We start from the raw sequence: 25,692 nt of genomic DNA, 5'->3' as shown, positions 1-25,692 counted from the left end.
TGATTTCAAAATTTATTATTCACTGTATTATCCAGCAATATAACTAATGGATACGTTAGTGGATCATTTCTAACTGCCAGCACCACTTCATTTTATTTCCTGTTTGCTAGATATGGTTCACTGTATCCAGCATTCAGTTTCATTAGCATTCTACTATTGAGCAGTAGCCTGTGCTGAAGCATACCCTTTAGCCCTGTTTTCTCCATAAATATGACCAAAATGGCATGAAAGTTGCATCTTGGCTCCAGTGAACAGGACAAAATTATAATACATTTACAGTCCTGTCAATTGTGTCAAGGGTCTCCCTCAGTTCACAGGATTCATCTTTTTTTAAGCAGATCTTCTCTCCTGCATGCAGGAAATCCTTGTTGGTGTTAACTCATGTCTCCTCTTTTTATTTCATATGAAGTATTATTATGCAATATGAATACAGTGGTATCTAATAGCTTTAGCTGCTTGCTAGCTGAATTTTGTCCTTCCAAACTGTATGATTCATATAATATATAATTAAATTTCCCTATAATAAAGCCATGCAGTTTGATTGTTCCTATGGTCTTTTATACATAAAATAATTACCACCATTCCTACCTCAGTTAAAGACATTTTGCTAAGAAGAAATTGATTTTGATGTAACAGGGTTTCTTTGTAGTGTGCCCTAACTAAAATTAGTACTTGTATAGCAAGTAGCTATTAGCTTCAATCCTTCTATAAAAAGGTATATTTAAGCAATTACCATTACTAGCTTCTTGAGAAAATTATGTATAATTTAGTCATTTACATTGTATGCACAGAGTAATGCGGTACTTGACAAAAATGGTTAACTTGTGTCTGTAACTCTTACAGATCCTACAGAGCAGGTGACAATACAAGTGCTGCCACCAAAAACTGCCATCAAAGAAGGGGATAACGTCACTCTTAAATGCTTAGGAAATGGCAATCCTCCCCCAGAGGAGTTTTTGTTTTACTTACCAGTAAGTGCTTAAGTATTACTTGACTTGAATGACTATCATTTTATCCTGTTGTTTGACTTCCGGCTGACACGAAGAATTGTTCTTACATGGATAGATGAAGTGAGAAAAAATGTTATTGCTGGGGACAAGAGACACCACCTATAAAATTTCATGTGGAAGCTTTTTCTGCACCTGCCAGTTTCTTGCTTTTTTTCTCAATGCTGAGAGATTTCAAGGACAAAGAGAAAAAAAAAAAAAAAAAAAAAGGTCAACCACAGGAAACCATAATTGCAAAAACTTAAAATTTAATTATCCAAATAAACGATAAGAATCTGCTCGTCAGAAGCAGATAACTGCAAAATGAAAACTGAAGACAGTGAATGAACTGATGTGGATTCTAAATCTGCCCACAACATTGCCCTGAACATACCTCTAACCCTCTGAAGTAGGGATAGTTCTGTTGCACGTTATATTTAGGATAATGCTATGGCTCTTTTTTTTTTTTTTTGTCATTATGTATAATCTTGAAATGCCATTTCCTCAACTTTTTTCCATATCATAGTTGAAGGAAATTATATGCATAGAGGATACTTTGGAAAATTCGTCTTGGATGTGCTCTGCATGTCATAAGGATCTGGAAACAGACAAGGAGAGAGCTCTGTCTGAGGATGCCTGTTTGCACTCCTGTAGCTTTGTGTTTGACATCACTTTCGCATTGAGGGAAGCCATATGCAACTCAATGTTGCATTTACTGCAGGGATGTGCTTACAAATTTCATCTACCACAGTACTCATTAGTACTTAAGAATATCATTCACTACATTATTCAGAAGACTAGTATAAGTAATTTCTTTATACTGACAGAAAACTTTGTTTCTCCTGATAAATTAATTGCTGTTTTTATTTCATTTGTGAAGGAAAATTTGAAGCTAATTCGGTTTCAGCTTTGGCTATCAGGGATGACACAGCCAAATTTGTGTGTCAGTTTTTGCAATAATATCTGCTGAATATCTTTCTTTGTTAACATATATTATTCCTATATCATCTATATTTTTCCTAGTCTTAATTTCTTAATTTCTTTTCTTTTTCTTTTGTCATTTTTTCCCTCTCTTCTCTCGCCTCCTTTCCCCTTTCTTTCTCATTCTTCTCATTTCATCCTTTCTTCCTTTTTACTTTCCTTCCTTTCTTCTTTCTTTCCTTCCTTTTGTGTTTTTTCTTTTAATCTGGATATATGCCATATTTCCTTTTAAGCTGTCTCAAATATTTTTGTCAAATTACATAAGGCATAAATATAAAAATAAAACATTGGACTTTTTAAAAATGTACTTGAAACTTGAGCAAAAGCCATGATGTCAATAAAATAAATGTCATCAATAGAAAATAAATCAGCTCTCAAATTCCTTAGATCCAAAACATCAATTATTTGCCCAGGAATCAGATGTTGGTAACACAAACTGTACTATTTTTGTGTGATGAATGAAACACATTCCCTTATTTTATCTTACCTGATAAAATGCTATCTTCATCAAGAAATACAACTGTTCTCATTGTAGCAATCAAGTATAATCATCTGACATTTTGCCTCTATCAAAAGGGACAGCCCGAAGGAATAAGAAGCTCAAATACTTACACACTGACAGATGTGAGGCGCAATGCAACAGGAGACTACAAGTGCTCCCTGATAGACAAAAAAAGCATGATTGCTTCAACAGCCATCACAGTTCACTGTAAGTCACTTACTTCTTCATCAGCAGCTTCACTTCAAAGGCTTCTAATAGCTTAATGTAGCTATCTTTTCAAATAAACTGCAGGTATATCTTTCTTAAATAACTTGGTTGCAATAGATGCAGTAGAGAGAGCATCAGGATAAGCTCAACTTTGGTCCAGATTTGCACTGCAATATTGAAACCTTGCATGGCTCTGATAACCACAACATTTGGCAGTGGTACATCTCCATCTTCTTTCTAAGTGTCTTCAATTTGTGGTGTCAATAAACAATATTCATATGGACCTTAAAGAAACAACTCCGCATATTTTAAGAAAACATTTCCATGTTCTTGAAGTACACCAGCTTTGCAGTTGACCCAGCATTATCATTTGTGTTACAGAATAAATTTAACACCCAAACTCAGGCAATACAAAGTTACTATAGACTCAGTTTTGGGAACAGGAAGTAGAGATCATTAGAAGTTATTTGTTGGCTAAATGTACTCTATATAGAGGGACAGGAAATTTCTGGAAACAGAACTTCTTGAAAATCACTGTGGACATAACGTTTTAACTTTTAATTTGCTTTTGATCTCCAAATACTCCAAAAGTTGTATTTGCCTCGGTGTAACAGAAAAAGACATACATAAATACCAGACACTTAACTTGAGTTCTTTATGTTCTAATTCATGACAGTCCATATTATTGATGTACCTGATGAATCATGGAAACAGTAAACTAATTTATACCACACCCTGGTGACACTAGAATTCAGAGTGCTTTGAGCAAATGTCAGTCTTGCTTGGAGGTATAGTACAAAGTTCCTAATAAGTCCTTTGCCCTCAACAGTACCTTTAATAAGGTTTCCTCTAGACGTTATCCACTACAATCCTACTGAGTATAAAAAGACTTTAGAAATTGTCTTGAGTACATAGTTCTAACTCTTTCATTTGACTCATAATACTTTGAAAACATGTGGGATATGAGCTAAAATTTTGAGAGAGATACAGGGGGGTGCATTGGGGAATACAGCAACCAGATGGTTGCTTCTGATTGTCTGATGTTGGGAGTGCTCCCTTGGGAGCCCTGTAAAAACAGTGGACTGTTATGCTCACAGCTGGGCCATTTCTCCATTTGCTCCTTGCTTATGTTGCTTGGGTTTGAATGTGTCTACCACCAGGGGCTAGTTACAGAGAAAGCAGTAGCCTCCAGTATAACAATATTATCCAGTCCTGTTCCATAAAAATAAAATAAAATAATGAACAGAGAGAATATAGCCAGCAGATAGAACCACATGTGGAATAGCTCTCTATTATCATTGTTCATGATGTCTTTGGGCCAATAATCAATAATCTAGTGCCTTAGAGATGGTGTGACGTGCTTATTTTTAAGAGATGCAAGGTACACAGGTCTCTAAAAGAGGAGGGCACTTGTTTGTTTACTTGTAGATAAGGCAGGGAAGGATAGATAGCAGACTGACAAAGCAAAAGACTTGGTTGCAGCCATATAGTGCCTACGTGTTTAGCTGTGATGGGGGAAAATTAAACAAAAGTGTGTAAAAGTTTAATTGAATTTTAGTGCATTTAATTAGATTTAAGTGCATCTTGGTTTTGACAGGTAGACTCTAACATTGGATTTTAACTCCATTGCTGACTCTATTGCTCCTCAAAAGCTGAAAAAAAGTATTTCAAGTAAATCAACATCTGATTCTAAATTATATGGAAACATAAAAATCCTATTTTTACCCACTTATCTTTGATTGCTTGCTTATTTTCCAGAAACAAGATTTGTTTCCTTTTCAAACATGTCTAAAGGAAGTGTGGGTAGAGAAGCATCAACCCATTCTTGCACATGTTTGCAGAATAGACTGCTCATCAAGTCTCACAGCCTACAAATTCCTAGTTGCTGATGAAAGTTACTATTTCCCTGCCAATATGTGCACACATAGAGTCTTCATCAGAGCTTACAAAGTCCATCATTGTCCTGTAAAATTGTTTATCTCCTCTCTGGAAAATTAGCTATCCAGCTAACAAAAACTTCTAACTCATCCAGAATAAAATTTTTATCTAAATACAATTCACCCAAATATTCTGAGGAAACTCCACTTTTCTACATGATGGTACATGGTTTAATATTAATGAGAAACTGAGAAAACATGCTCCTTCCCTTCATTCATTCAATAGTAGTGTTTGAGAGTCTACCACGTGTCAGGCACTGTGGCTATATCAGTGACAAATTAAGTCACAATCACTACCCTCACGGTGCTTTCAGTATGATAGGAGAGACGAACTTTAAAAATGATGTTGCAGTCAACAAATTGCAATTATGACATGTAAAATCAAGGAGAAACGCGGAGTGTAATGGCAAGTCTTCATACTGTAGAACAAAGACACAACTCCCAGTGTGGCAAGCATGGTCCTCTTCAGTCTAGTCTCAATGAATTGTATGAGTTTAACTTTCATGAGTTGTCACCACTTATACCCAATTACTCACCATTACAGAATCTGCCAAGCTCTCGCATCTTTTTGCCTTTTCTTATGTGACCAAAGTTTTCCTTACATCTTCCCCTATCAAAGTCCTTCTCAATCATTTGAGGCCACGAACATATAGTGTTCCCTTTACAAAGCCTTTATTACTGCTTTGAAACCCAGTTTGTCTCTGTTCTCTATACTTCCATTAAGTCTTCGTCTGTACCTCTGTTTCTAGCTTGCCTTTCATCTTTCAACAAATATTTCTTGAACTTCAAATCAGTGTCAGGCTTCCTACTAGGTGCTGATTTCATGGACTGTGTGTTATAGTTAGCATAGTACCTCTGCCTCATTGACTTGTAAGCTCATTATTTATCTCTGCATCTCTCATCAGTGCTTGGGACATAGTAGCTGTACATTAAATACTTGTTCAATTGAGTTGGAATTTTCTTATACAGATCAGACTATGACAGTAAAATTTTTATAAAAATTGTTTTCCATCAACTGGATGAGAAATGGAATCGCACTTTTTAAACATATCTGCTACTATAGTCAATTCTCTCTGAAGAAACACAACTACTATCTCATGGTATCTCGATTTATCACCTGCTGTCTAAAGATGCTTGATTTTCCAACATTTATGCCTTACCATCTCTTTATGTAATATTTACCTAGTCATCATCTTTCTTTATTTTCTTCCAGAAGTGACTTAAGATTTTTTTTCTTAAGGTGATAGACCCAAGGGGAATATTTATGTCCCCTCAAAATATCAATCATATTAACTGTAAATAAATGGATAATCAATTAGATTGACCATTCTCTTGTCTAAACTAGTCTCAAAGCTGGCTTGAAAAACCAGGCTAATCATGCTATAGTCCAATTATTTCAGTCCTATAAATCAGTTCTGAATGTCCAAATGCAGTTTGAAGAAATGTATTTTCTTTCATCTTTTCTTCTCCAAAATATTTTGACTATTTTACATTTCAGAGTTAGCATTTTGAACAGATTTTCTGCTTCACAGATTTGGATTTGTCCTTAAACCCAAGTGGAGAAGTGACCAGACAGATTGGTGATGCCCTACCCGTGTCATGCACAATATCCGCTAGCAGGAATGCAACTGTGGTATGGATGAAAGTAAGTAATATTTTTGGTACTACCCTGCTGTTTGGATTGATTTATTTTTAGGTTTCTTATGCACTTTATATTGTATTCAAGTAGATACATTCATGGATGTGTTTATATACCAGCTCGCTCTCTCTCTGTGTGTGTTTCTGATAAGATAAATAAAATAACAGTAAAATTTTAGAGGTGCTCATCAACAGGGTGACATCCATAATTGGTGTTCTGAAACTTAGTTTGGGGTGTTATGTCAATTATGTGTATAGATTAATTATACACACACACCACACACATGTGTGCACATACAAACAGAGTTATATACCACAGGGCTTAACAATTTACAGTGTGTTTTTGCCCACATTATCCTTATGTGATATTTACAACAACCCTGTGAAATACAAGGATTATTATTTTGCCACATTATTCATATAAAGAAATTGAAGGAAAAGAAATCAGAAAGCTCATAACTGACAGAGACTCAAGGCCAGGCCTTACTGAGTACAAATACTATGCTTTGATAAGACACCTTTTTTGTCTCTCTGCGGCTGAGACCAGTCTTAAGTTTCTGAAAACAGATTCCACTGGATCAAGAACTCCTAGAAAGGAATCCCTTTTATCCCTGAGCTACAGTAGAATACCTGGAACATACTAGGAGTTAATTCAGTATTTCCTGAACAAGTGCTTACACTCCTGTAATTGTCTGAAATGTAGGCCATGGGCTATCCTTTTAGAATAAGGAAGTGTGACTGATAATTGGCGATCTGAGACAAGGTTATCACCAAAAGAAAAGGTTGTGTGTGATCCCTCCACTTAAACCCTTGGCTAGTATATCCAAACTCCCAGTGCATTTGTTACCAGAGCATGACATGTGACAAGAATCCTTAACCCTTGATGGGTTCAGAAAACACACATACCATTTGAAATAGGAGTTGACAAGAATTACCTTTATAAGAAACTATGGAGAAATGTTTTTTCTAGAGTTTCTTTTTAATGGAAATATATTAATGAAATTATTTTGTATTGCTTTACTGCCTGCCTTTTGATCCCTTTTAGCACTCAATCCTCTGTTACTTGTTGTGTTACTCTGTGAGCTCAGTTTCTTATTTTACTCTCAGCCACAGCGTCATCACAACTTGTTCACTAAAATAAAGTGCCACTTCCTGTGCTGCAATCTAGCATGATATGTATATAGTAATCAGTGATCACAAGGCTAGACAAGTTCTAGGCAACTACACTAATTCATAATCATGTGAACACTCATTGCGTATTTTACTATAGGACTAGAGAAACTAAGTTTACTGTGGCTTACACTGTTTTTACATCAACTGCAATCACTGTTATGAATTAACTGTCATGAACAACTCATATATTCAAAATAGTGATGATCAGTATTCCCTGATTATTGGTTAGTTAATGAGGAGTGGGAAAAAATATCCTAATGGACAAAGACCACATAATCTTAGGATCGTGCCTAGTTGCCTGCTTAGGAGCATTTCAATTCCTGACATAATGGGATTATTTTCTGTATATCAGGCAAGTTTTTAAAATTAAATGTTACATTTCTTTTGTTCATAGAAATTGGAATAAAAGCATTGTAGAGGGCATCACATGGTGAGCGGGCAAGAGCATGCCAGCTCAGCTCTCTATTCCTCTTCTAATAAAGCCACCAGCCTTATCATAAGGGCCCCACTATGATAACCTTATCTAATCATAATTACCTTTTGATGGCCCCCACCTCCAAACATTATCAACGTGTGATTTTGGTGGATTAAGTTTTCCACACCAAATTTGGGGAACACATTCAAACCATAATACTCTATAATAGGTCCCCTGTGTTGATAACTGTATCAACAGTTTATGCGTTTCATAAGTGTATGAAATGACTTTCTTGCATGTATGCTCATCATTGGTTAGGTACCGCAAGTCTCCATGCCTGTCAATCCTATATCACCTACACGTACTATAAGGAGTAGGTACTATAAACTGAAAACTCCCCTTAATGTAAGCACAATATATTATTTGTATAATTAAGTCCTCAAAACAATTTAATTATGGTATATTATTACCCCACTTCACAAACAACGAAACTTGATTCTTACACGTTTATGAACACTTTCCAAATTATAAATTCAGTAAATGAAAGAGCCTGAAATAAAAATCTGGAAAAGGAAATCTATTTTGAAAGCATGTGAAGTTAAGAAAAAGAAGTTTGCATTTTTATTATTCCCAGAAGAATCGTTTTAGGCTTAATTATTATCTAATAAATACATTGAGAGTTTTAATTCTGCCACATGAGGTAATTTACTTTTTATTTAATCAGGATAACATCAGGCTTCGATCTAGCCCGTCATTTTCTAGTCTTCATTATCAGGATGCTGGAAACTATGTCTGCGAAACTGCTCTGCAGGAGGTTGAAGGACTAAAGAAAAGAGAGTCATTGACTCTCATTGTAGAAGGTAATAAAATACTTGGGCACTAACTCAAATTATTCTTTGAGAATTTTATACCTGGTTTTTTTTATGATCTCAGTTCAACATCTTATTTTAATTGTAATGATATTTTAGGCAAACCTCAAATAAAAATGACAAAGAAAACTGATCCCAGTGGACTATCTAAAACAATCATCTGCCACGTGGAAGGTTTTCCAAAGCCAGCCATTCAATGGACAATTACTGGCAGTGGAAGCGTCATAAACCAAGCAAGTATTTGTCTTCTTGTTACATGCTGCACTTTGTCCAATGTGGTTTTTTTTTTCTTCACGAACTTACGCTGTAGGTTGGTTTGTTACCACATAAAATTTGCAGTACATGCTCAGAGGAAGCTTTTGCTAACTTCTTAATTTTCCCAAAGGAAGAACATGGCTCAAAGAGAAATTTTATCCCAGGGCCATGGAGAAGGGAGGAACCACTGTGTCATGGTCAGTATCTGTTTTTAAAAGAATATAAATTGGGTATTACTTCATGATCATTCATTCCTGAAATTTGAGTGATTAAAACATTAAGATATACACTTTTCTGCAAAATAAGCTCATGCATCTCAGTATAACTGGGCTTCAATACTGTGCTCAATTTATGCACGTTAAGGGGTATTTCTTCTTAAAACTATGTCCTTGTGTAGGGATGGTGGAGAAGAACAGTTACTGCTTATGAATGTGTGGTCTGACATGCCTATGCAGTGCAAAGGCCAGAATAAGGCAAGCTACATACATAGTGTCTAGGATGTACCCTTCTGAACAAAAGGGTCATAAACCAGACCTTATTACATATACCTTTTTATTTTAGTAATAGTAAAGGGTTAAGGATTTATTAACACTACCTGTTATTTTCTCTTACTATTAAGTCTTTGACCCTCCCCCTAAAAGAAAGATGAGAATCTGGCCTACACTGGAGGGATTCAGAACTGTAATCCCAGTAAATTGCCAATCTGCTTGAGTTGCTGACATACTTGTTAATTCCATTGTTCTCTACAACAGTCTTCATGTCTCCCTCTTCTCAGTATAATCAGTAAAGGCCTCTCAGGAGCACCCAGAGGTACCACTGGATTATTTGAATCTTCTGTGCTGCTTCTCAGATTTTGACCCGGTTGAAATTCGAGAAGCCATATATAAAGCAAAGAGCTGCAAATTAATTTTAAGCTAAAATCTCCACTCTTCCTCTGTCCAGGGAAGTTGGGCCACTGTCCCAGCTTATGCCGTGCAGTTTTGCAGTGCAAAGTGGATTTTGGCTCTTTCAACTATAGGTGATGCATATATAGCTGCTTAACTCTAGGTATGGAAAGTCCCCAAAAGAGTAGGCACACTTGAAGTGAATGACTTAAGTGTCATTAAGTTAAGTGTGATGGGACACACAGTGAGAAAGCATGTAAGAGGAGGCAAAGAAGCTCTGGGCTCCTTAAACTTAGGAAAATGCAGTTTTCTTGATTTAGAATAAAGACTTGAGCCATCTAAATTGCAGACAATGTGCAGATCTGTTTTTAGCATCAAAAATGATTGCTTCTTTTCTACTCAATTGTTTTTGCTCTCTAGTTCAATTTAAGTGATAAATGCAGCAAAAAAAAAGAATCTTTAGGTACTGGTGATACAGACATAGAACACAGAAACATAAGCACACAGTAAATTTTTGATTAATGAAAAGATATGAAGATTTAAAAGACCATCCTAGAAATGAGAAAATGTATTTTGTAGAGTTTAAAGTAACAAAAACAAAGATTCAGCGAGAAAGTCAGATGAAAACTCCTAGTAGGAAGTGAAAAAATAGCAGGTAAATTTACTATGAGGGTAAAAATAATAATGCCATCTTTCATTGTCAAGGAGAAAGATTGATTCTGGCCCACTGGGTGATATGCTATTTTTCTTGTTCTAGGTTTGTGCTGATGCATCCATAATCTTGTATTTGTTCCCTCTCAGATTTATGGTGAATCTGTTATTTTACAACTACAAGGTGTCTCTGCCCCTCCTCCACCCCCAGCAACTAGAAGATACCCAAACATGAGACTAGCTCTTGTCCTCAAGGCGCTTACCATGTAGTTGAGGAGAAAGCAAACAGTATAGAAAGAGAAAAATGTAGGGAATGCGTTCATAAGTTGAACAATAAATGAGTGCAAGTACATCATTTGCCTCAACCATGTTGGGTTTAGGAGTCAAATCCTAGGGATGAGATTAAAGTAAATTGTATTTTTATATTTGAAGGAATTAAATGCAGTGATTACCCTCATTAACACCTCACAAACATTAGATGGACAGCAGTCACTGAAAAATCATCCATCCCCTGTATTTACAACAGAAAACTTCAGAAAAAAAAATGGTTTCATGTACCCATGAGCAAATTATACATACATATGTACTTTGATATAATGGTTTAAGATAAAGGAATTCATTCCCACAATGAAGAACAGTGACTAAATTTATAAATAATTAAATTTATATATTTACTGACAGAAAATTGGTCATTAGATAGTCACCAATTATTTTGAAACAAGTATCATCAGGCCAAAATATTGAGTAAACCTGAGATTCTATTTAAAAATAAGAGTTTAATTAACTTAATTATTAGAATTCACAAAAACCCAGAAATTTCATTATGGATTTACTAACCTTTGTAGATATTCGCATACATGAGTCTTGATCTATGATCTTACATAGCTTTTGAACACTAGAATGCTCGACAGAGCCCCACACCTATCCTGTTACATTCATTATTACTCTTTCCTATGCTTTTTAATCCATTTTCATTTCTAAACCCATCTTTTTTCTTCTTTTTCCAGACAGAGGAATCTCCTTATATCAATGGCAGGTATTATAGTAAAATTATCATTTCCCCTGAAGAGAATGTTACATTAACTTGCACAGCAGAAAACCAACTGGAGAGAACAGTAAACTCCTTGAATGTCTCTGCTAGTGAGTATTTTATTTCTGGCATTACAAAAGTAAGAAAATTTGAAGTTATTCTTCATTAGTTTAAAATCTTCAATTCCATCTTCCTGTACTACATTCTGGTAAGTTTTATTTATTTATTTTGCATTTGGTATCATCATCATAAGGTTATTTTTTCTTTTTTCCTGGTGTCCATTCTTGTGCTATCCTTGTCTTGACAGTTCAATCATTTCATGTTTTATGGGTCAGAGGCCTTATCCTGTACAGGAATAGTTCTCAAAAGCAACAGAGAACAAAAAAAATAAGTTTCTCTTATTTAATTCATGCTTTATGTTCAGAGTGGAGGTAATTCAAAGATCATCTTAAAACATTTTTGTGACAGTTTTAAATTTGTTAAATTTTTAATTCCCTTTGATCTATTATTTTGCCTTCTAATCCTTTGTGGTATTTATCCTACCCTTATCAGCATAAGGGTACTAGCATGCCACATGTTTAAAGTCATTTAGCAAACTAGCAAGAGTGATTTTAGAATTCATGAATCTAGTTTACAAAATTCTTCGTTTTGTCATATCATATTTGAACTATAGCCAAAAATCAGATAATCGAAACTATCTCAGAGAATGTGGAAAAATCTGTCGATGTTGAAATCAGGGTAATACATACATACCAACAACAGCTTCTTCAGAAAACAATTGTCATTTAATGTGAAATTGTCCATAATCTTCAATTTTATAGTTGTTCCTATTGCTTTGTCAACCTTAAATCAGGACTGGCCTAGAATGAGGCTCAGTTCTGGACAGGATGCTAACTGACCTGCCAAACTTTCATTCTTCATTCAGTTGGAAACCTGTATATGACATTAGCAGGCTAGGACTACACTAGCTGGGAATTAGCAAGAGCTAGGAGAAAATAATCGTCGAAAAATAATGGTCCCTCACAAATTATGACTGGAATATAAAGGCCTAATGGATTGACAGGAGAAAAGAACCAAACAAATTTAACTCTAAAATAGGAGCATTGACTTCTCAGAATGCAATTCAGTGAGTATTGATTTGTCCAACCTAGAAAGAGAACCTACCCTTTCTTCCTGAACACAAGTTTCTCCTTTTTATGTTAACCCATTGAATGGTATGCTTCAGTTTTCTAGGCCTTGCAGTGACTTTATCAACATTTAATACAGTCATTTTCAAATTCAGTGAGCACCTCCTGAGATGCCAATTTAGTATGTATGAGGAGAGGTTCGGGAATCTGCATTTTATCAAATGTCACTGGCAGTTCTGATACATGCCCATGCACTTTGAAGATTATTTATAAATTTTAATGTTAGATAATAATTCAGCACAGTGGTAATTCTTAAAATGGACCAAGAGCATTATCAGAGTCATTTAGAGGGCTTTGCAAACTTCATATATGTTGCTTCTTAATCTTGGAGATATTCCCAGTCAGTTTGAACCTCTACTCCTGCTACTTTGAGAACATCTCTAGTCGTAAGTCCTTGACACTAGAGAAAGACAATGAATTCTCCTATATCAGGGCAGGAGAGTTGAGAAAAGTTGATAAACACCACACTGTAGACTTCCTAGGTGCCAGCTTGTTTCCCTAAAAAAAGAATGACTATTAAAAGGTGGTAGATAGTGGGAAAATCAATATGGATTTCAGATTAATTCTATAGGCCATCAGTTATGAAATTTTCTATGGTAGATTAATATCTTTGCAATTGTAGCTCCTCTCCTTTCCTTAAAACAAGATTAATTTCTTTGTAGGCAAGGTCATACTTTATTAAGTGTGATTTTTTTTTTACTCTTAGTTGTAGAATAGACATTTTATCTTTGAGTATTATTACATCATACTATAATGGTAAAGGTGACTTTCATATATCAACAAATTTTGTTTTTAATTTCATATTAACATTTTTCATTTCAGTAAGTATTCCAGAACACGATGAGGCAGACGAGATAAGTGGTAGGTACTATGCTGCCGACTCTTCTTCCTTAACTATCAGCTCAAGATTTATGAAGTGTCATGGTATAAGTAATTTTCTTAGCTGTCCACAATTTCAACTTGAATTGAAATACCAAATGAGACAAGATAGTAAGAATGCTAAAATTTTACCCTTTAAAAATCACAAGTTTGCATGTTAATTACCGTAGTGAGCTTTAGTCATTTTTAATACAAAGTAATAGCTAGACTGACTTTCTGAAAATCCTTGGCATTGTCTGTAATTGCATGGACTTTTCTTCTTTGTTGCAGATGAAAACAGAGAGAAGGTGAATGACCAGGCAAAACTCATTGTGGGAATCGTTGTTGGTCTCCTCCTTGCTGCCCTTGTTGCTGGTGTCGTCTACTGGCTGTACATGAAGAAGTCAAAGTGAGTTGTGGAAAAAAGATCTTCCTCGTTCATTGAATTTCACTGGGAGAAAATACAATGTACTAATCTTGCTCACTCCAGTTGTGCATATAACTTATACAATAAGGAAGACTTATCCCCCAAATCAGGTTGATTATATAATTTGTTTCAACTAATTTTGACTACAGTGCCCTTGTCAGGGACATGGCCTGGGATACTGTTTCACAGGTGTCCCTTTATTTGTCTCTATCAATAGTCTGAATTCAATTATTTGATTTTTTCAGTGCTTGAGTGAATTTTTTAAAGCATATACTTCCTAAAGGTCAACCACCATAGACCTTTTGGTTGAGACTGGAGAAGATTAATTAAAAGTACCTAGTACATCTATCTTGTAGGGACTGCCAGGTAGGTCTTTGCAGTGACACGTCTGGCCAACAATGAAACTGCTACTGAGGTAGCAATATCTTCTTATTATTACTCCCATATTCTGGTTAGTTGACTTTGATCCATATGAGAGTCTATTTCAGAGAAAAACATGTCATTATGTCAACTTGAATTTTTAAAAATGGATTGAAGTACCAAGACTACTTTAAAAATTCTTTAGAGATGTTAGATTAAACATTATTGGTTATGTGATATTACAGATAGTATGAACCTTACAAATTATCTAATGTGGTTTATAAGGAAAATTTGATAAACTAATAAAGATTCTTAACATACACACATGCCTTACACTTCTCATCATCTCACTCCCAACCTTAGATTCAGATGCAATTGATAGGGGTGGGGTTCCAGCATTTGCACTTTTAAAAAGTTTCACTGGTGATTCTGTGGCATGCTGCTAGTTTCAAACACAGGTTTTAAACCACCTTATCTTATAAATGAGTAAATTAATTTTTGCAATGGGATGTCTATAGCTAATGGAACTTTGTACTTCATTTTATATTTTCCTTATGTCTGATAGGTCCCCTTTAAAAAACATAAGAAAGTTGATTTAAAAGAAAATCAAAAGAAAAATCAGATTTAAATGAGGACCCATGATCTCACCCTGTAAAGATGCCAACTCCAATGAAGCAATATTCAAATGGAGCTGCCATCCAAAGGAGGCAGAAGCTCTGAAATGGTGGAGTCACATAGCAGCATGAGCATGTATTGAGCTCGTGTTCTCACAGCACATCTATAAAGTACATACCATTATTATTCGTATTTTACATTTGAAAAAGCTGAGGCAGAGAATGGCTAAATGACTTTCCTAAGGTTACATAGCTTGGAAGGCACAGAATTGTTATTTGATTTAAGGCAGTGATGTTTTAGAATCTTTGTGTTTAATGGGTAGGCCGTACTTTCTCTCATTGTGCTTTATTTTGTGCCACATAAGGCAGAAACATTTCTCCTGTTGTGTGTTGTCACTGATGTACATGATGCCCACTCTCACCTTATGGCACAACTGCTCCTCATCTTGGGCTTTCTCTCCTTAGTCTTAAGCAGCCCGCACCAATACTTGGTGTACGAGTCAGGATTCTCCAGAGAAGCAAACCAGTAGAGGGTGTGTGTGTGTATGTGTGTGTGTGTACAAAGAAAGATTTATTATAAGAAATTGACTGACATGATTCTGGAGGCTGAGAAGTACCAAGATCTGCAGTTCCTGACAACTTCCTAGCTGGAGACACAGTAGAGTTAATGTGTAGTTCCAGTCTATGTCCAAAAGCCTGAGAACCAGGAAGGTGTAAGTTCCAGTCTGAAACCCAGATGGGCTAAGACCCAGGAAGAACTAATGTTTTCGTCCCAGACTGGAAGCAAGAAAAAACAATGTACCAACTCAAGTGGTCAGGTAAAGAGAAGTTCCCTCTTACTAAGCCTTTTTGTTCCATTCATATCTTCATTGATTAAATGAGGCCCACCCACATAGAGGAGGGCAATCTGCTTTACTTAGCCTACTGATTTGATCCAAATGTTAATCTCACCCAGAGGCACCCTCACAGACACAGCCAGAATAATGTTTGACCAAATGTCTGTGTACCACATGACCCAGTCAAGTGGACGTATAAAATTAACTATCACAACTTGGTAACAAATATGTTCTTTTTCTCAATGAACATTTTATCTATAAACACTGCACATGGGTTTGTGTCCATGGCATCTATAGAAAAGTTGGAAGACCTGTGCTATGTAAGTGAAAGGAAAAACAGACAGTTGCCCAGAGGCAACATCCATTTTATAGAAGTTCTCCTATGTGTACAGGTTTCCTGATATTCAAATCTTGTCCTCCCTTTATAATCCGTGATAACTTACTCACAAATCCAACAGCTTGGGTTCTAGGGTGTCTTCATTTTATTATGACTTCTGATTCACTCCACAGTAATTTTATTTCTTAAAATAATGAAAATAAAATTTCCCTGTATCTTGAAAATTAGCTGAAAAAAAAAGAAAAAACTATAATTCTCAACATTAGGGTCAAATACATGTTAAATTCTTGGAGCACCATCAACATCCAGTATTTCATCAGACACCATTTGTCCCTCTATGAATAAAATAAATTTGTGTTTGTGTATGTGTTCTTTCCTTTGTTTCTTCATGTGGTAACCCCAAATTAAAATCATGGATAAATAAATGCTGGACACTAGCTTCATGGTGTCTTTAGGTGAAAGCCTCAAGCATTTCCTTTAAAATATTTCATTAAATTAAGCTCAACTTCTACCACCTGACCTGACCATTCATCTAAATAACTGTTACCTAATTGAAAAGTTCACTAACTCTGACAGAGTTGATATTATTGGTAATCAAAGTAATAAGTTGCCATTCTCATCCAAAGCGTCAAGGCTTTTTATTAAGAATTTGTGGAATACTTCAGGTTCGCTAAGTGCTTTGCATTCCTCTTAATTATTCCTTGCTTGTGCCTTCTGAAATAAGCCAGCATTTTTGGAATACGAATTAGTCTTCTTAACCCTTCAAGCTGCTCATTCAGAGTAAGTTCAGATTCATAATAAGATCTTTCAAGTTAAGAATGTCTAAGCCCATTTTTGTGATACACTAGCAAAGCAGTGAAATTTTAGCAACATTTAGCTAAATTCTTTGCACTGATAATTTTAAAAGTCACTGGAGAGAGATAAGAGAAACAGTCTTTTATTTCTAGTAAAATTTAAGAGTACATTTGCTAATATACCTAGTGGTTATTCAGCCATCATTCACTCGTTATTCCACTAATAGAAGCTACATATTTTTATTATAATTTTCAAAAATAGAAAACTGGAGCAAGAAAGACTTAGCAATTGTGTGCTTTTTCTATTGTGAAATGACATATTCATTTAGGAGTAAGGACTCATGACTCTTTGGCTGCTTTAATCCATATGACTTCCCAATGGAAATATTTTGTTTAAAAAAAAAAAAAACTGAAGATGTTTTGATGACAAGAATAGATGACTCTGATTTTTTTCCATGTAGGTAGGGTATTAACTATCAGAGTCAGGAAAAGGCATTAATTAGTCCACCCTATATCTAGTCGTTTAACAGGTGGAAAAGCACTGAAGAACTAGAGATACTTCAGTGGTTACTTTCTACTATGTTTTCCATTTCTCTCCACCTTGTCCTCCAAACATGGTTTTTAGTTCTACAGGAAGATAAATGTTCCTATTTAAGATCTATTCCTATCTTGCATATCTCATAGTACAAGAACTAATGAAAAATTAAAAGAGCTGAAGTTAAAGGAAAAATGTAAAGGTAGAGTGATGTAGCCACAAACTGCTTCACAAATATATTAAGACCGTAATCTCTGGATTGGTTGTGTTTAAGAGACTCTGACCTCCATACTTCCTATAACTAACTGGACGCAAGTGTTAACCGAACATTTGTAATCTCAAAATAGTCATTGTGTAAATCTTGGAAACTTACTGAGAGATTTACCATTTGCAACTATGGAACTCAAGACTATTTTCATGAAAATTAGTGTGTAATATATAAATAATCTGGAAATCTAAAAGTCAGAAATACCCGTTGTTAGTTCTGCCTTATATGATGCTTTATTATTCCAGTACTCACTTGGAAGAAAACAGAGACAATCCTAAATTGGCTGAAGGGCTAAAGAGGACTTGCCTACAACACTGAAACCTCAATAAACAATGTTATGTTAACATTGTTAAAATTAACATTGTTAATTAAGCCTTTCTAGAATCCTTCCTGTTGGTGTCCCTTAATATATGGAACATGATCTTGCAAGAAAGTTGATTTTAACTGTATTCTATTTCCCAGTCAATACTCAGCTAAAAGCAAATATATGTTCTCATAAGGGAAGAGGGACTCGTCACTGAATAAATTGAAAAGATAGTGCTGGAGGACCACTTACAGCACATTTTAAGTGACTTTTCTCATTTATCACTACATGAGAAACTACTATTTTTCTCTTTTTTTTTTGGTATTGTTTACTGAAATCCTCAAGAATTTAATGATATACATACCATTCACCCCATTTTGTAGTATCTAAGACTCAGTGGGATTAACCTGCTGAAGATATCATAAGTAGTGTCTTATTCCAAATTCCATATAGTATTTTCAAATCTATTTTGCTCCCTTACCCGGACTTTTTTGGAATTAAAATTTTAGCTCTGACTTTGATTGGCTGCTGGCATTTAATTGGTACTATGGAGGAAAGGGCATGATCTTAAGGGCAGGGCTGACACAGCCTGTGTCTCTCCACTTGTATGAGAAGTCAGACTAATCCAAACATTGACTTCTCTCTCTTTCTCTACACATGACCTGGCAGGCTGCCAGAAGGAAGAAAAGAATATACCTCACTATCTTATCAAACCATAAATAATAGAGGGGACTGACAGGAAATAATGTGGAAATGCCAGAGTCTCCATCTAGTCAATCACAGGGTCACTGGCCACTCACACAGCAGCACCATCCATGGCCCTCTCCTCTTCTACTGCGTGTGACCTGAAAGTTTCCTCAAGGAAGAAAGGGCTTGCATCAAAATATAATGTGTTCATATTTCAAAATGTCCTCTCTATATATTCATTTCATTTTATTTTTTTAAAAAAGATCACACTTGTTTTAAATACGTTTTCCAAAGGTGAAGGAACAAAAACATCCCATTCTCTGGCATGAGCCAAGCTGTATGTATCCCATCATCTGCCCTAAAGAAACATTTTGAGCTGTGATGCTGAGTGCATGCAGGTGGCATCCTGTTTTCACGCATATTCAGTGTAGTTGCATTTATTTTGATCCCCCAGCCTTTTACCTAATGGCTGTCATATTCACTATTGACCAAGATGGAAAAGCCATTTTCTGTTTTCACTGAGGACACAAGCATTCCCTATTTCTTTGTAGAGTCTTAGAAATTCTAAAGTTATAAAATTGTAAGTTGTAGTAATAAGACCAACTATTTATTCTTCTCTATTTCCTTCTTCAATCAAGAAATTGCTGACAACTCTTAGTGGGGATTAGTGTCCTGCTCTCCTGCTCTAGTTTGTCATTAAACTTGGCCCAAGGGGAGACTCCTTCTACTGAGCTGTGACCAAAGAAGGGCAAAAAATAACCATACTCCTGGGCATGACCCAAATAACCTGCACAGGTGTCAATGGCCAGTTTGCCAGAAGTGGTAACTCTACACTGCCAAGATGCCAGTCCTAAATACCAACAGCTCTGGTACCTTCTGTGGTGTGAGGCAGGTATGCTCACAGAAAACACTCCTCTAACTATCAAGATATAAGGATTCCTTACACCCCGTCTAAGAGAGTTTTCAATTTGTTATACAAACTGAAAGCCTGCTTGGAAAACCTAAAATCTCATGTACTCTTTTATGTGTGAATCATTTTAAGTGAGTATTGCTTTGGTTTGCTAAATATAAAATTCTATTATAGCATTTTATTGAACTTTTCCAAATGATACCAACCAGATTGTTATTTACTGGTTGCACCTACCACTGTCATCCCCCTTCACTTGTCCTGCCTCCTCCATTCTCTCAATGTACCATGGTTCAATTAAAGGTATACTTAGGGGATACCCCCAAAGCAGTCCCCTACCTCTTTTGAGATCTCAAAACAAGTATAGAATATTGGGAAAATCTCACCAAAAAAGGTTTTAAATCTTCTGAAAATTTATTTGAAAGTGACTTTAGACCTTTGAAGGCACTGCACTTAAGGGAATTTCACAGAACGAGGAGTTGAGACTTAGATTTAAATTCTCTTCTGCTACTCAGTAGCTTTATGGCCTTGGGCATTAGCTCCCTGAGTCACTTTCAGTTTGGTGAGGCCTTGCATGTCACCTGTCAGCTGCTTTCACATACACTATCACATTTATCCTCACACCAGCTCTACGAGGAAATCCTGTTGTTTCCCCTATTTATAGATGAACGAGCATGCTTAAGAGGAGGGATTGTCTAAGATCTTGCAGCTCAGATTTAACACATGAGGATAAAAACCCAGGCTTGCAGACGCCAAGGCTAAGAACCCTCTCTGCCTTGCAGCTTAGACTAAAGGTGACCTTTAGTGCTTCTTCGCACGGTAACTTACTATGATCCTATAATTTAAGTTTTCTCTCATATTTAACGTTGTTAAAAAGAGGCACCAATGAGAAAAATTTAAAATAAATAACCTTCATAATGTATATTTTATACATTATAAAATATAGATGTACATATACCATATATATACATATATATTTTAAAGCCAGCTAGGTTATGGTTTTTTGTTATGCTATTATAACAAAATACTATAAACTGGGTGGCTTTAAAAAAAACAAAAACAGAAATTTATTTCTCACAGTTCTGGAGACCGGGAATTTCAAGATCAAGGCACCAGCAGATCTAGTGTCTGGTAAGGGCCTACTTTCTAGCTCATAGAGGTGCCTTCTTGCTGTAACTTCACATGATGGCAGGAGGCAAGAGAGTTCTCCAAAGTCCCTTTTATGAGGGCACTAATCTCATTCATAAGGGCTCCACCTTTATAGTTTAAACATGTGATGATCATGTCATCTATTTCAGGGGGACACAAACATTCAGTATATAGCAGTGACTACTACTCCTGTCAAGATCCCAGAAAGTTCCCTTAGACTTCTTTTTTGTCCAACCTCATCATTCCTGTCTCCTTAGGAAACCACTGTGCTAATTGTTAAGACCAGAGGTTGCTTGCCTCATCTTGAACTTCATACAAATGGAATTATAGAGAAGGCACTCTTTTATATTGGGCTTCTTCCCCTTAACATGTTTTTGAGATTGTTCATGTTGTTACATATATTAGTGGCTTCTTTTTTTATATTGCTGATAGTGTTTAACCATTAGAATATGCCACATCTTTAAAATCCATTCTCTTCTTGGACGTCTGGATAGTTTCCAGTTTGGGCTGCTCTGAATAGTATGGCTAAAATAAACATTTTTATACAAGTGTTTTTTTTTTTTTTTTTTTTTTTTTTTTTTTGGCCATATGTTTCTGTTCTCTTGGGTAAAAACCTAGGAGTGGAATTGCTTGATCTTCCAGCAGACATTTGTTTATGAGAAACTACCATGCAGATTTCCAAAACAGTCATCTGGCTTACAACTCCCACCAGTCGCATATGAGAGTTTTAGTTCCTTCGCATTCCTGCCTAAATCTGGTGTTATTCTGTTGAATTTTAGCCATTCTAGGAGGTGTGAATTAATAACTAGTTTTGGTTTTAACTTGCGTTTCCTTGAGATCTAATAATTTTAAGCTCCATAGATGTATTGGTTATCTTATATCTTCCTTTGTGAAGTAACAATTCAAATCTTGTGCCTATGATTTTATTGGTATTTGTCTTTCTGTAATTGATTTGTAAGAATTCTTAACATATTTTGTATTAAAATCCTTTGACATGTATAGATATATTTGAACATTTTTTCCTAGTCTGTAGCCTGGTTTTCCTGTACTTAATGCTGTCTTTTGATAAGCAGAAATTATTCCTTTTGATGAAGAACAGCATATCAATTTTTCCTATTATATTAGTGCTTTTTGTGTCTACTATATGAAATCTTTGCTTATCCCAAAGTGGCAAAGGTATTTTCCTATGTTATTTCCTAGAAACTTTTAAACTTTGACATTTAAGGATATGATCTGTCTAAAATTTGGTGTCTAGTGTGAGATAAAGGTGGGATTTTGTTTGGTTTTTGGTTGTGCTATATCTATTTATCAAGCCATTCCAGCACTTTGTCAAAAGGACTTTCTTTCAGTCTTAACACATATGTCAAAACTTAACTTACCATAATAGTAGGAGATTTTCAACTGTCATAATCTTCTGGTTGTTTCAGAGATCTTATTTCTTTACATGTTAATATAAATTTTAGCAACTTGCAAATTTCTGTGCCACAAAAATAATTTTGTGGCATTAGCATTGCTTTTAATATACAAACAAATTTGGGTAGATTTGATAACTTACAAATATTTGGTCTTCAAATCCGTGATCATATATCTCTTCATTTACTTGGTTCTTTTCAGTTTTTTCTTAGTAATATTTCAAATTTTAAATGTAGATACTTGATATGTCCTTAAAAGTTTATTCCTATATGTTTATGCTTTTTGCAGCTATTATAAATGCAATTAATTTTGTAATGTTTCCAGTTTTCCTACTAGTATGTGAAAATGTGATTAATTTTTTGTGTTGAAATGTATACTACCATCTTACTAAATTACCTTGTTGGTAGTTATATTAGTTGTTTTGTGGATTCCCATGTAAACAGTGATTGCATCTGCAAATGGGGATAACTTTACTCCTTCCCATCTATTCTATATACCATTTATCTATTTTGCTCGCTTTTTTGCACTCATAGGCAGCTCCAATACAAGCCTGAATAGAAATGTTCAGAACGGACGTCTTTGCATGTTTCCAATCTTAGAGGGGAAATTGCTCAATAGTTACCGTTATGTATGATGCTAGCTGTATATCCCTACCCAGAGTTAGTCAAACTGCAGAGTTAAGAGTATAGTTCTCCAGATTACCTAGTCTGCCCAAGAATTCTGACTCCACTTGCAAGGAGTTAGGGTCCAACCACAAAGTAAGAGGGAAGAGTACACACAATATCACCCTTACTTCTGACACCAAATGCAAGTTTTGGTGTTTCCCAAAACAGTCCTCAGATTTGATAATTGACTAGAAAGATTCACAGAACTTACTAAAATTTTTATATTCCTGGTTATATTTATTACAAGAAAATGTTACATTAAAAATCAGCCAAGGGAAGAATAAATAGGACAGAGTCTAAGAGATTCCAAATGTGAAGTTTCCATTGTCCTCAGGGATACATTATTCTACCAGCATCGACATGTGACGAAAGCATGGAGTATGGCCAACCTGAAAGGCTCTCCCAAACTTTAGTGTCCAGAGTTTTCATTAGACTTTATTACACAGGCATGATTAATTGGTTGAACTTAACCTCCAGCCTGTCTCCTCCTGAGGTCAGTCTGATATCACATAGCTCAATGTTCCCTCATTAAACTATGATTGGCCTTTCTGGTGTCATTATACCCCACCCTAAGACTGATTAGTGTAGAAGGCCCTGCCCTGAGACATCTCATTAGCATAAGCTATCAGGTATAATTTAAGGGAGCAACATAGATAAGAAAGCCTATATAACTCATAAAATCCTAACTGTTTAGATGTTGGCTCCCAGCAACTGAAAACAAAGGTCAGATCTCTCTTTGGATGAAGCCAAATTCTTTACTACAAAATATCCTTTATCAGGTTGAATAACTTTTTCACTATTCCTAGATTACCAGTAGTTTTTATCACAAATCACTGAATTTTCTCAAATATTCTTCTATATCTATTAAAATAGTCATATTATTTACTCTGTTAATATGGTAAATTACATTCATTGATTGTCGAATGGTAAGCCAGTCTTGCATTCTTGAAATACATCTCAGTCTATTATGACGTATCATAATTTTTATATATTGATGGATACTATTTATTAACATTTTATTAACAATTCTTTTGTCTATGTTCATGAGGAATATTGGTCTGTAATTTTCTTATAACATTCCCATCAAGTTTTGGTACTAGAGTAATGTGGATCTTATAAAATGGGTTGATAAAGGGGCCCCATCCTCTTCTTTTTCCAAGTTCGTTAATTCATTAAATGTTTGATAGAATTCAATAATGAAACTAAGTGGACCTTGAGTTTTCTTCATGAGAACTTGCTTCAAAACAAAACGTAATTTTTTTTTTTTTTTTTCCTGTTTAAGACAGAGTTTCACTCTTGTTGCCCAGGCTGGAGTGCAATGTCACGATCTCAGTTCACTGCAACCTCTGCCTCCTGGTTTCAAATGATTATCCTGCCGTAGCCTCCCAAGCAGCTGGGATTACAGGCATGTGCCACCACGCCTAGCTAATTTTTGTATTTTCAGTAGAGATGGGATTTCTCCATGTTGATCAGGCTGGTCTTGAACTCCTGACCTCAAGTGATCTGCCCTCCTCGGCCTCCTAAAGTGCTGGGATTATAAGCGAGTCACCGCATCTGGCCAAATTTCAATTTATAGATATAGGGTTGCTTCTTTTTGAATAAGTTTTGGCAGGTTGCTCAATAATTTATCCATTTCATTTAAATTATTGACATTTTTGCAAAAAAAAAAAATAGTTTTTTTATCCCTTTTATGCCTATAGGTTCTATAGTGGTAACACTTTTTTGTTATCTGATATTGCTAACTATTTTTCTTTCATCTTTCTTAGTCTTTATAGGGTGTTATCAATTTTCATAATGACCTCAAATAACTTTTTGCTTTGTTTTTTATCTCTATTGCTTATTTTTTATTTTGCTCTTATAATTACTACTTTTTTCTTATTTAGATTTCCACTTTCTCCCTTTTCTCTAATTTCTTGAAATAAAAATTTTGATTCTTAGTATTAGCCTTTCTTCTTTTATAAGACAAGCATTGAAATTATAAATTCCTCTCAGCACTGTCACCTGTATTCCACAAACATTGGTATGTTGTGTTTTCTTATTCATTCAGTTAATGTTTCTCTGTGGTTTCTTCCTTGAAGTCAAGTGACTAGACCTGTACTAAATTCCAAGTATTTCTCATCTAATTCTTTTTTGTCAACACAACCTACTACATAATCTTTTAGTCTTTCAAAGTACATTGAGATTTATTTTTTGGCCTAGCATGCAGTTTTTCCTTGTGAATTTTAAATTATACAAAATCACTTCACATGTTATATAAGAAGGTAACAAGCATACACTTCCATTTCCCCTTCATGTATTTTGTGCCATTGTTGTTATTTATCTTACTTCTAAGTACTAAGCCTCACAACACACTGTCATTATTTTATGCTCTGCGGTCTATTATCTGTTTTAAAAATTAAAAGTTATGAGAAAACTTTCTTTTGTATTTACTTATTTACTCCTTCCAGCACTCTACTTATTTTTAGTGGATCTGAGCCTTTGTCTATCACTTTCATTCTGAAAAACCTCCTTTGACATTACTGGGAGTGCATGTCTACCGCCAGTAAATTCTCTGAGTTTTCATTTTTATGATAATGTTCTTATTTCATTTTTAATTTTGTTTGATATTTTCATGTGTACAGATTCCTAGGTTGATACTTCTTAGAATATTGAGCACCTTGAGGATGTGCCATTGCCTTCTGGATTGTATTGTTTTTAATGAGGAGTAGTTGGATTTTGGCCAGATGTGGTAATGCACACCTGTAGTCCTAACTACACAAGGAGATTAGCCGTGTGGGTGGCTCACACTTGTAATCCCACCAATTTGGGTGGCCGAGGCAGGCA

The 25,692-nt window shown here is 35.3% G+C and overlaps 1 protein-coding gene across 4 annotated transcripts in view; it reads left to right on the top strand.

Moving 5' to 3' along the window:
- The window catches only part of LOC105477522 (activated leukocyte cell adhesion molecule), a 212,080-nt gene that overhangs the window by 173,855 nt on the left and 12,533 nt on the right, over positions 1-25,692 (top strand). For 2 of the 4 annotated variants that reach the window (XM_011734075.2, XM_011734077.3), the window contains exons 7-14: positions 844-971; positions 2,544-2,676; positions 6,146-6,258; positions 8,564-8,699; positions 8,808-8,941; positions 11,506-11,638; positions 13,538-13,576; positions 13,865-13,982. In XM_011734075.2, the coding sequence (XP_011732377.1) occupies positions 844-971; positions 2,544-2,676; positions 6,146-6,258; positions 8,564-8,699; positions 8,808-8,941; positions 11,506-11,638; positions 13,538-13,576; positions 13,865-13,982 (934 nt within the window). Of the gene's footprint in view, positions 1-843; positions 972-2,543; positions 2,677-6,145; positions 6,259-8,563; positions 8,700-8,807; positions 8,946-11,505; positions 11,639-13,537; positions 13,577-13,864; positions 13,983-25,692 lie in introns of all 4 variants that reach the window. The other 2 variants (XM_071092496.1, XM_011734076.2) reach the window with 2 other exon arrangements.

This window comes from Macaca nemestrina, chromosome 2 (assembly GCF_043159975.1).
Source record: "Macaca nemestrina isolate mMacNem1 chromosome 2, mMacNem.hap1, whole genome shotgun sequence".
NCBI lineage: Eukaryota > Metazoa > Chordata > Mammalia > Primates > Cercopithecidae > Macaca > Macaca nemestrina.
This window is presented reverse-complemented; position numbering and strand designations above follow the sequence as displayed.